The sequence below is a fragment of the Prosopis cineraria genome, unplaced genomic scaffold (genome assembly GCF_029017545.1).
Source record: "Prosopis cineraria cultivar Desert tree isolate PC_DT_omini unplaced genomic scaffold, ASM2901754v1 PC5, whole genome shotgun sequence".
In the NCBI taxonomy this organism is placed as follows: Eukaryota; Viridiplantae; Streptophyta; class Magnoliopsida; order Fabales; family Fabaceae; genus Prosopis; species Prosopis cineraria.
The window spans coordinates 15158884-15171201 of NW_026555336.1; the positions used below are offsets into that span (position 1 = coordinate 15158884).

Genomic DNA, 12318 nt, shown 5'->3' on the forward strand with positions numbered 1-12318 from the left:
ATAAAATATTTTTAGATAAAATCTTACATACCAATAACCTCATTTAATACACCTAACAAACTTATCTTTCCAAAAATTATAAACTTTTAAAAATAATTTAATATATTAAAAAGAAAAGAGACAAAAATTAATTATAGAAAGAGAAATGATAAAATTAAAATTGACACATTTAATAAAATCTTAATTTACTTAAAATATTTTATTTTAAAATAAAAAAACTTTTTTAAAAGTGTTTTTTAATTTGGGATTGGGGAAGTATTAATTTATTATAGTCATTAATTACTAATAAAAAAATGTTAAATTTTTTACCATTTTTAATTTATAACTAATATTTTTAAATAAACATAAAATTTTTTATTTTCATTATTTTATATTAAGTATTTTTTTTGTTAAAAAATATAAAATTAATTTTAAAATAAATAATTATTTTAGTAAAGAGTAAAATTTAATTAAAATATTTTAAATTTTTAAATAAAAGAAATAATTGAATAGTACTGTCCGAACATTGAAGAGTCCTTTGTTCAAATCAAATGTACAGCTATCTCTCACACACTCTCTCTCTCACACACACTCTCTCTAACGCACTTGATTTCAAAAAGCTCAAATTTTTAATTCTTTTCTCCATCCCAAGTCCTAACTCCTACTACTCTTGTCTTTTCTTCACTTCCTTTTTCGCATCTCCACCTCCTGCATTTCTCCATCAAAACCCTAGATTTGAAATCTAGGGTTTTGTTTGTTTCAATGTGTTGAGGCGTGATCAGTTAACCTCTTGATCGTTAGCTTGAGCTTCCTTGGTTAAATCTGAGCTCATGAGTTCTCTACATTTTTTTCCTCAGTAAGCTCTCACCCTGGTTTTTGTTGTTAACACAATTTAAAGCTCTAAATTCATAATTTTTCCTCACTCGAGCAGACGAATCATAAACTCCGAGAGGTTCTTAGATTTCCGTACTTAAACCGGACTTGCAAAACCCGTGTTTTAGCATAGACCGGAATTTTTTTTTTTTGAACTTGATGAAGAACTTGGGGTCACTGGGTTTTAGATCCCCTTCTCGTCTCGACAATTTTGGGCTTAAGATTCAATCTTTTCATCTCTGATCGAGCCTGTTATTTCTTGGTATTCGAAGAACCCCGGCAAAAACCCTGTTCTGGTGAATTTTTCTGTAAGTTGCGTGAGAAGTCTGGCTCTGCTCTGGAAGCTTTAGGGTTGAGGATTTGAGCAGAGTTACCAGAAAGTTTGTATATTTATCACCAATCTCTTAGTAAATGCATGGATGGGAGAGAAGCTATGGCATTCTATGGTGGCTCAGCTTCATATTACATGCATAGAGGAAATGTTTCTGGGTCTGGCTCTGGAACACAGGCCCAGGGGTTCCAACAAACACCTCCTGGGTTTAGACCTTTGTCAAACGCTGGCTTTCAAGCTCAGTCAAATGTCCGAGGTGTTTCTGTGGGTTCTACATTTCCAGTGGAGCCTCCTCGTAGCAATTTTAGTCCAGGCATTAACATAAGTTCCTCTCCTGGAGTACATTCAGGTGAGCCCTTGAAAAAGAAGAGAGGAAGGCCGCGTAAATATGGTCCTGATGGCCCTGTTTCTTTGGGACTGTCTCCCATGTCTGCAACTGCTAATTCTGCGCCAGGTTCAGGCACACCTTCCCAGAAACGGAATAGAGGACGGCCACCTGGAACTGGCAGGAAGCAGCAGCTAGCGGCTCTAGGTATGTTTCTATGAGGATTTTCTATTTGTTGTTGATTTTACATGCATTATGTCCTTATGTTCCAGATGTGCTGTGGATGCATAGTTTCTTTTCAAAAAAGCTTCTGTGCTGTAATTTGAATGCAAAAGTAGACCCTCCCTTTTTTGGTAACAACCTAAATTTCTAGATATCCAGTGACTAGCGAGTGAAGCTGTTGAATTCTTTTTGCCAATCTCATTTGAAGAAAATAGGCTGCTACTGTGTTTGATAAGGCATGTTAGCCTATGGCAGGTTATCGATATTCTTAATTTAGCTTTGCTTGTTAGTCATGAAATCTGCTTCGGAAATTCTTGAAACCAACGTGATTGTCCTTCATGCAACTCCTGGACATGTGTAAAACTTGGTAAACTGAGGGAATTCCATATGAGAAGCCTCCTATCATGTTCAGTGACTAGAACACTTAATCAGTTGATTGTTCAGGATCTGTTGAATTCCAAACGGATGATAAATTAGACATTGGGTTTCCATTTTCCCATTTTCTTTCTTTTCCATCTGTTCGTTGATTCTGTTTATGGAGTTGCTGATAGCTTTATTCTAACTTATTATGCTTTGAGATGCATGGAGTGTGGACTGTCAACGTTTTATTTACTTCTTCTTAGGTGAATGGATGAACAGTTCAGCGGGACTTGCTTTTGCACCTCATGTTATCACCATTGGAGCTGGGGAGGTAATTATAAGATTGCATTTTATAGAATTAAATGATTCTATCTATTTAGATCTATTTTCTATTTTTTATTTGCAAGTTCAAAATATAATTGCAAGGGAGCCAAAGGTGAAAGGCACTTTTAAGGTGACATGTTTGTAAAACGCCTTAGGCAAGAGGTGATAGAAAAGTGCTTGGCCAAGTTAATCAAGGCGCTACAATAAAAAATTGATAGACAAAAAAATAGATAAACCATAATTTGAAGTAAGACTTCACGTCAGTTTTGAAAGATTATGACATATGAACAAAGACTAAATAATTGTAGTAGCACAAATGACAAAAATGAACTACTGAAGTTCAAAAATTGTTTTAAGACATAGAACAACCTAAAAGCCTATTACATTAGTTATCTGAATTGAAGAGGAAAAACATAAGAAAGCATAACCTAAATGGTATTTTAATTTTATAAGATCAAAAATTATGCACTGCTCGAGTCAGATTCCTTCATATGCCTAAGGTGCCTAAGGCGTTAGAGCTGTTTGGTGCCTTGCCTTAGCACCTTAGGCACAAGGGTGATTGCCTTTGACCACATTTTGTATAAATAACTAGTGATTTATGCATCTGTAAGGAGATATGGTTGTCTCAACTCTCAAACATTAGTTTACTTGTGAAAGTTGTGATCAGTGTGCATGCAGGAGGTGTTCCTGCATACAAAATCAACGGAGAGAAAAATAATTTAATTCAATAAAGTGTTTTTTATTTCTGTTCTGAACTTTAATATGCTGGTATACCGAGTCTTACAATGGCCTTGTACTTGGAAATTGCTGAAAATATCACTTAATTTAAATGGTAATATATTGGATTCAAATCTATACCGGAGAATAAAATGGAAAAGATGAGCAACTCACTGTAGTAAGTAGTGTTGATGATAGGATGAATTACAAATCATACTTCATACATTTATTTAAATTTCAAATCTGTTTCAATTGATGAATATGGTTATTATATTGATAATGTTAGTCTTCAATTAATGCACGTTGTTACAGGCTTGTTAAATGGTATTTGTTTTGGCCCCAGGACATTGTAGCAAAGTTGTTGTCTTTATCGCAGCAGAGACCAAGGGCTCTGTGCATCATGTCAGGCACTGGCACAGTTTCTTCAGTCACTCTACGCCAACCTGCTTCAGCAAACATCAGTCTCACTTACGAGGTTAAAGCACTACACCATGATGCTTATCCTTTATCCTCCTATGCTGGCAACTCTGACATTATTAAGTGTCCTTGTTCAGTGTTTTGAACCCAATTAATGACTTGCAAGTTTTACCCTTTTCTTGCTGATGATTCTGCATTGGTTAAAAAAGATAAGGTTAATGCAGTTCACCTTAGCACTCCTTGAAGCGTTTGTGTTAAAAAATGAAGCTGGCTGCAGTTACAATATAATGTAAATTGTATATTTCAAGATATTCTACCTGCATGACCATATGATTAAGGGTTTCCATTTACAAGGAATCATGTGGAAACTGAATTCTCCGAAGTATAAAGTGTACTTAGTGGCTTGTTGGCGGCAGTGACCGCAATGGGGCTGTTGATTTGCAATCTTTGATTGGCTTCAGAAGAAAGACCCACAAGAGAAAAAGAAACACAAGAATCAAATGTAGGGTTGTAGTTGATAATAAAAACAATGAGTGCTTTTAGTGTCTCTAAGACATTTCAACTGCTGATTTTCAGTGAGAATCAAAAGGAGGATCCTTTAATCTTTCATTGTTGTATTGTGTTTTGCAGGGCCGGTTTCAAATTTTATGCTTGTCTGGCTCATATTTGGTTTCTGAGGATGGCGGACCTTGTGATAGAACTGGTGGTTTGAGTGTTTCTCTTTCTAGCCCTGAGGGTCATGTTATTGGTGGTGGTGTTGCTGTGCTTATCGCTGCAAGCCCAGTGCAGGTATATTCTTTATCTCCCGAAAACCTAGTCTATTTTCCTATTCCTGGTTATTTAAGAAGTCATCAAGCATGCTGCTCTCTCACATACGACATACCATGGTATTCAAGATTCTCACATTCAGTATGACAATTGAAAATTGTCTTGAAAAGAGTACAGATAAATTTTTAGGAATTTTATCAACCCAGAAGTCATTGTGTTATATCATTTATAAAGTTTTTAGGAATATTGTTAATCAAGAGGTCTTATTCAACACTTTTCATAAGTATTCTTTTTAGTCTTCCTCTATTTCACTTTATAGGACTCAAAGCTATTCGTTTCACTTTTCTTATCATTGCCTTCCATCGACCTTCTCTGTACATGGCCAAACTATCCCAAACAATTTTCTACCATCTCTTTCAATAGATGCCCACCCACTTTTTTTTTTTTTTAACATGCTTATTTAAGATTTTATCTTTTCATGTATGCTCATTCATCCATCTCAACATTCTCATCTCTACTACTCCAACTTTATGTTTTTGTTGTTCCCTTAAAGCCTAACATTTAATACTGTATAACATGGTTGGGTTAATTAGAGAGAGAGAGAGAGAGAGAGAGAGAGAGACAGGCGCCATATTCAATATCATTCTGTGGTAATTGGTATCACTCTCTCCAAATGCGTGAATATGTGAAAGAAGAGGATCAAGATATAATAACAGTATGACAAACGCTGGCTTATTTATTTTTGTTTGCTTAATGTTGCTGTTGTGTTCTTGGGTGCAGGTGGTGGTGTGCAGTTTTGTATATGGAAGTGCTAAGATGAAGACAAAGCAAGTAACCTCTCCCAAGGGTGAGAAGAATTCTGAGCCTCAGACTCAAAATCCTCCTCAGGCTCAGGCTCAGCCTCTTCGTGATGGTAGTAACAAGTTCAGTAGCCCTATTACTCCTGCAAGTGCTCAAAACTACACATTGTCAGCATCATCAGCCATGTGGCCAGGAGACCTGAAAAGCTCACACACACACACTCGTACTGGTATTGACTTGACCCGAGGCTGAACAAAAAAAAACAAAAAAAGAAAAATTGTGTATATATACACACCTGTTGTTGTACATCGGCTGAATGAATTTGCAAGCATTGTAACTCATCTGTCAACCACTGGGTCACAAGTTTGCTCTAAGTCTAACATATTATAACAATTCCAACATTATGCGGTTTAAGTGATTATTTTGACTTGAGCCAAGTTTTCTGGTTAAATGAAGGGAACTAATACACCTGTATGAGGTTTGTTTTGTTTATTGAGCTATTTTCTGGTTATTTTGACTTGAACAATTCTAGGCTTTGTATGTCGTTTGTTTGGCCCTAGAGTCACATCACACATACAATGCCGTAGTATTTGATTAGTGCTTATCATTGGTGTCTGAGTTATTCAGAAAGGGAAAAAAGTTTCATTTTCCATGCTTGCATAGATTGTTAATCTTTTTGATAACATCTAATGGTTTGTTACACTAGGATTCGGTAACCTAGTGGCTTGAGTGGGTAACTTAGTGTGTGCTTAGTGTTCAGTTTGTTAAAAGTTTATTTGTTGAAAGTTTATTTAATAAAAGTTAGTTTAGTGAGTTGTAATGAAATTTATATTTGAATATATTTTTTTAAAATCAATTTGATATATTAAAAGTTGTCTTGATTATGATAATGCAATGTGTTTTTGAATGTGCAAGTATTAAAGAAGGTGTTGATTTATGATAATTTATAATTTTTATTATATAAATGTAATATATATAAAATATTTAAAAAATGTGATAAAATTTTAAATAATATAAAATTTGATCTTAGTGTTAAGAATTTGATCTTTAGTTATTTATACTTTTTAAATTTATAATTTTAAAAAATGTGATAAAGATTTGTAATTTTTATTATATATTAATTCTAAAAGTTAACATGATTAATTATTGAGAAAATAACAACAAAGTTCATTTAGGTTAGCTAAGTGATAGAGAGGTTTCTTAAAATGGTATCATTCACGTGGGGTTTTAAGGGATTTTTTTTGGCATTAAAAAATTTGAGGAAATGATGATTTGGCCCTTTGTTCAAATTAAAAGAAAAAACATCATTTCTCCCATTCTAGCATCTTGTCTGTGCTCTATTCAGATTGTTATCTCGTGTCGTCTTCGGTGCATTCGCCCTTGCGTGTCTTAGGTGTGTGTGCCTTCGTCGTTGTCTTGCCATCACAACGTTGTTGTAACTTGACAGTTGTTCTCAGTTCACCTCCAACAACTTCTAGCTTGCTTCTCAGTGTTGCTAGTAGTGGTTCTGTCATTGTGGGTTTGTGGATTCATCGTCGTCATCGCCGTTCTCCCTCTCTCCCCAGTCTCACTTGACTCCGGTTCCTTCCGTCCCACTCTTCCTCTTTTATCTTCTTCACTTCAGTAACTATAGGATTGTGGGGTTGAAAGTTTGATTTCTTTTATTTATTTTTTTGAATGAAAATAGGATCAATAAATTATCAAAGAAGGATTAGTGCATTAAGAGTACAAAGGAAATAATGAAACTACACAAATGCTTTTCAAAATCTATCCAACCTCATAGCCACGATTGATGATGTCTGTGGCTTTGTTTCATGTAAGTGTTAACAAATGTCTTTGAATGTTGTCACCAATTTTAGTTGTTGGCTAATTTATTTGAGATCAACTATCAATAATCTTTTTCTACACTAGTCTGTTTTATAGAGTGTTATGCTTTTTTCCTACCATGTCATGTTGCATGAAATTTGAAATTGTCTTGTCCATGTATTCTAAGTTCTAGATAGCCACTTTTTAAGCTAAGTGTTAAAAGATGGAGATGTAATCATTTTTAATGGGTAGAAGCCCAAAGAACGAATCTGTCGTAGACCAATGGCAATGTAGAAAGAGGTGATTCATAGTTTTTTCATTGTCATTGCAAAAAAGGCAATGGAAGATACGAGGGATATGGTGATTAGTCAAAATTTTTCTGAGTAAGCATGGTGAGATTGAAATCATCCTTATTAGCAGCTAACTGGTAATCCTTATTGAATGTGATCTTAGTTATAAAACAAAAAGAGAGTATTTGATCAATTCAATCAATTGAATTGACCAAAATGTTTAAAAATGGTTAAAAAGTGAACCGGCTTATACTGGCACAAGTAAAAAACTTGCTTATGATTTTTCTTTTTATAATTTGTTTGTTTGACATTAAAAAGATAAGTAATTTTTTGAGACCTTACTTAGATAAATATTAGTTGGATGATTTTGTTATTTCAATATTACTTTTATTATTTTTTCGTGATTAGTTTGAAGTCAACTGCAAGATAAGTCTTTCCATTATTTTGATTATTATTTTTGACCTCTTATGTTTTTGCATATGGAAATTTTATACCTCAGTCCTTACTCTGTTGAGCATTATTATATATTTTGTCAAAAATGTATGTGATCTGCATATGTAATTGATTGGATCTAAAAGCACTTTCGCAGCAAGTTATGTATATTCTTTCTAATGCAGCAATTATGTTTAAGCTTTTTCTAAATGGATATGATTTAGGATAGGAAAAATGGTGAATGCGTTAAGTCTTTTCAAGAAGGGCTTTTTGAAGAAAAATAGAATAAATTTAAGAAAATGAGGCTGAAATATAGAATAAATCATAAACTAAAGGCGTGGGAAGAGTTGCCAGAGGTTGAAAAGGCCAAGTATGTTAAGAAGGCTAGGCAATTAAAATCTGACAGACATGTTGGAGGAAATAAATACAAGGTTCCTTTTCACATGAGGTGCTCTATGAGGTAGTTTATGGAGTTTGCAAAGTTCGTGAAAAGGATTGAGAACCTAAGAATGAGGGTAGAGAACATAGGGTTTGGTGTGTTGCTTGATATTTGATGGAAAACACTCCCTTAAGACCTTTGTTTTTAATTAATATCTTCATATGATCCACCTACCCATTGATTTTGCATTAGAGGGAAGTCAAAAGAAATGAAAGCAGAAGATGTTCACACATTGATAGGATTATCCTTTGGTGGGGATAGGGTGTCAATAGAGATGGATGACCAAGATGAAGCATTCTTAAGGTTAAGGGAAAACTATTATAAAATTTCATATAAGAAGATATTGGCATTGATTAAATCTAGAGCAAAGGATGAAAACTTTGAGTTTTTATTTTTGTTGTACACATTGGGAATACTTTTATGTCCGAGTGCTAGTGCTAATGTTAGTGAGCGGATGGTTAAAGTAATGTATTGCACCAAGAATGCACTGAAAAACTTCAATTGGTCAAGATACATATTAGATGACTTATGTGACAAGTTGGAAGAGTATTTGAAACAAATGAGGAAAAAGAAGGATTGGATTGCAAATGTAGGAGGATACTTGTACTTTTTAGTGGTATGTATAGATGAATTTATGATATTCTTTTCTTTGTAATGCGTTCATCCTAAGTATAATGTGATAGCTATATGTATGTTCATGCAAATCTTTTTTTTTTTTTTGAGCATTTTCCATTGGTCGAAACAAGTGACCATGATTTAAGAAATGTTGTCCAATATTGGAATAATAGTAGAGCCAAGGAAAGACTACAAAAAGAGAGAGATATTAATATTAGGCTGCTTTATGGTGCTCCTGCAAGAGAGCCCCCTTCCATTGTCACCAAGAAGAGACCGACGATGTCATATCTAGACCTGGTATTTATTTCTCATTGTTTTGCATAGAATAGCATGTAAAACAAGTTGTTTTTCTACTTACATTTTATAAATGTGTAGGAATTGAAGGACTTGTTTTTAATAGTAATGGACGTTATTGAAAAAAACCACTAAAGATTAATTGCTTATGTCGAATCTGTGTTTAGAAAGGAGCAGAAGAAAAGGGAAGCATTGGAAATTTAAAAGGGGAAGGCAAGTCAAGTGTTGAAGTTGAGAAAGAAGATGACTAGGTAGGATATGGTAGTGAAGACAAGCTGGCCTCCAAGTTTGAAGAACAAGACAAGGCAAATTCTGAGTCCGAAGAAGATGGAAAAGAAGAAGATGGAGGTGATGGAGAAGGTGAAGATGAAGGAGATGAAGAAGAAGCAGATAAAGGAGAAGACAAAGAAGAAGATGATGATGAAAAAGGAAGCTAGAGGTGATGAAGCAGGAGGAGGAGGAGAAGAACAAATTGATGATTTGTCATCTCTAATTCATATGTCTTCCCAAGAAAAGGGTAGAGAGGAAAAATTAGAGGAGGAAGTTAAGGAAGATGATGGTGAACGACGACTTAGGAGATCTACAAGGACAAAAATACTAACTATTAGGTCTCCTTGGGTTCTATTGAAGTTGGTGAAGAGGACGAAGAACAAGGTTGATGAAAAGCAACAATTGTTTTCAATTGTATCACACATGTGTAAAAAAGAGGAAGATGATGAGTAAGTAGTCCTTGTTGCCTAATTTTTCATTCATTTTCGACAGATTAAGAGAAGTTATTTATTATTCCTTGTTTCAAGATATTGATTGAAATGTATGATCAATATCTCACCTGTGATGAACTTCGATGTTTGGGATGAATGGAGTGGATTAGTAACAGGGTGAGACAGTGTCTAAATTTGTTTTTGTTATAATTTACACATAATAATGTACAAGTAACATGAACTCCTTGGTGGTTGTAGTTCATGACTATGTTATGCGATACATCAATGGGTGATATCAAGGATTCAAGTCCAGTCTATCATCATATATTTAATGCTGACTTCATAGTTAGCTTCCAGTGAAATTAAATTTAAAATGTCTTCTTTACTATGTTTCATTTTTTATAATTTGTTGCATAATGTGTTCTTGTTTGTAGTGCAAAATGACGTCAAATCCACTCGTTTGGAAGACAGCAAAGAACAAGAGGGATATCTTGCTTGAATATGTAGGATACAATATAACTGAATGCAATCTCATTGTTGGTCCAACACTTGTGAACCATCATTAGATTTGGTTCATGCTAGAGCCATACACACTGAACTTTTATGTCCTCGACTCGTTAAAGGGGAATAGTGGTCTTGAACTAAGGAGAAAGAAAAGGAAAAAGGATGGAGCTTTAGATGCAAAAAGATTATTGACGAATGCATGTGTATGGTCTCTTAGTCAACTCCTTGGTGTGTCTCGTGTGCATGTTATTTTGATAATATGAATTTGTTTCCTTTGCAGTGAAATAGGCTCTTCGACATCATTGAGTTGGTGAACCCAGGCTTGATCGGGAAGAAACCAATAGCTGATGTTATTTGGCCTCTGGTACCCGAACAAAATAATCTGTGCATTCTCCACCTATTATTACAGCTTGTCTTGTTTATGTAGTGCATTTGTTTCTTTTGACCAATTGTGATTATTGTTTATATGCTATATGTTTGCAGGAAAGATTGTGGAGTTCTCGTCATGATTTGGTTGAAGACATGGGATCCCATAGTGTTGCAAGACATTACTGATGTACACTTGCATTTTTTTTAGATGTTATTCCTACTTCAAGGCTGTTCTTTATTTGTGATTATTCTTTCAACTTATGTGTTATTCCTTCTTTGGTGCAGGAAGAAGTTACTAACTTCAGGACTGAGCTTTGTGGTGGCTGATTAATCATCTAGAAAAAAAAAGGTGGCCTTGAAATTACTTGATGAAGAGAAGTCAAGAAAGAGAAGGGGGTAGTCACTTTAGTATATAAAAAGGGATGTTAATATTTGTCAATAACTACTTAGTATATAAAGGTGTAGCCACAGTTTGAATATTTGTTAATATGTGTAATGATCTCTTAAATAGGGATTGCCAACTGTGTGGTACTTAATAGAATTGATACTAATGTCATATTTAACTTTGACCCACCTACCACAGCCATTTCCCTTAATATACATTGTGTTCTCTTAGCAATACTTTGATGCATTTGTATGGTACTCAATAGAATTAATACTATAGCTGAACATTTATTTTCTCATGAAAAAAGGATCACAAGGCTTTGTGTTCTCTTAACAATACTTTGATGCATTTGGCTAGAGCAGAATGCCTACAGCTGTAAGGCTGCTATGTTGCATTCAATCTTATATAATCAGATTTGATCATAGTTTGTAATTGCCTACACCAATTGATACTAATGTTGCCTTTAACGAATGAAGTTAGTTTATAATTGATCAATCTAATCATAGCTAGATTATAGTTAGATTGTAGTCGAATGAATTATAATTATATATATAATTGATCAATTATAACTTTGACCTTTAATAAAAAAAGGTAATTATATAACCAAAATAATCAAGTAATTATACAGATATAATTTTTTACAATTTTAACATAAAAAAATTAAATTATTTTACTATAAGTTTAATTTATTCGACATATTATTTCTTGTAAGTTTGTTGGTTGACTCATTTTACTAGTGTAACAAAAATATTTGAGAAATTAAGTATGTTTGGTTTTTTATCAAAAGTTTATTTATCAATATAAAAGTGTGTTTGGTATTTTTACCATTTTTAATTTTCAAAAGTTCATTTTGAAAGTAAAACGTAGGTAAACTAAAGTAATAAAAGAATTAAGGAAAAAAATTTAGCAATGAAAGTTTGATAGCTGGAAATTCGCAATACCCCATTCACAACTTTGGTTCCACTATTAACAAGTTTTGTTTTTATATTCGCAACTATGCATTAGTCATTCGCAAGTTCTGGTATGCAAGCCCAGACAAGCTTGGTAGTTGGAAATTCGCAACATCCCGTTTACAACTTTGGTTTCACAATTAACAATTTGTATATTCACAACTGTGCATTAGCCATTCGCTAGTCTTGGTGTGCAAGTCCAAACAGGCTTGGTACTTGGAAATTCGCAACACCTTGTTCACAACTTTGGTTCCACTATTAACAAGTTTTGTTCATATATTTGCAACTATGCATTAGCCATTCACAAGTCCTGGTGTGCAAGTCCGGACAAGCTTAGTAGTTGGAAATTCGCAACACCCCATTCACAACTTTGGTGCCACTATTAACAAGTTTTGTTCCTGTATTTGCAACTATGA

General features: G+C 34.0%; 1 protein-coding gene across 1 annotated transcript; it reads left to right on the top strand.

The window, feature by feature from the left end:
- The first annotated feature begins 602 nt into the window (after positions 1 to 602).
- On the top strand, positions 603 to 5628 carry LOC129310646 (AT-hook motif nuclear-localized protein 5-like). The gene is made up of 5 exons (XM_054952556.1): positions 603 to 1715; positions 2354 to 2421; positions 3475 to 3606; positions 4179 to 4337; positions 5097 to 5628. The coding sequence occupies exons 1-5, from the start codon at positions 1268 to 1270 to the stop codon at positions 5367 to 5369; spliced, it is 1080 nt and encodes a 359-aa protein (XP_054808531.1). The 5' UTR covers positions 603 to 1267; the 3' UTR covers positions 5370 to 5628.
- Positions 5629 to 12318: the final 6690 nt, after the last annotated feature.

Excerpts from the sequence above, each read along its gene's own strand:
- LOC129310646 (XM_054952556.1), top strand. The coding sequence starts at position 1,268 with ATGGATGGGAGAGAAGCTATGGCATTCTATGGTGGCTCAGCTTCATAT. Across the intron at positions 2,422-3,474 it reads TCACCATTGGAGCTGGGGAG|GACATTGTAGCAAAGTTGTT; the intron begins GTAATTATAAGA and ends TTTTGGCCCCAG. Across the intron at positions 3,607-4,178 it reads ACATCAGTCTCACTTACGAG|GGCCGGTTTCAAATTTTATG; the intron begins GTTAAAGCACTA and ends TGTGTTTTGCAG.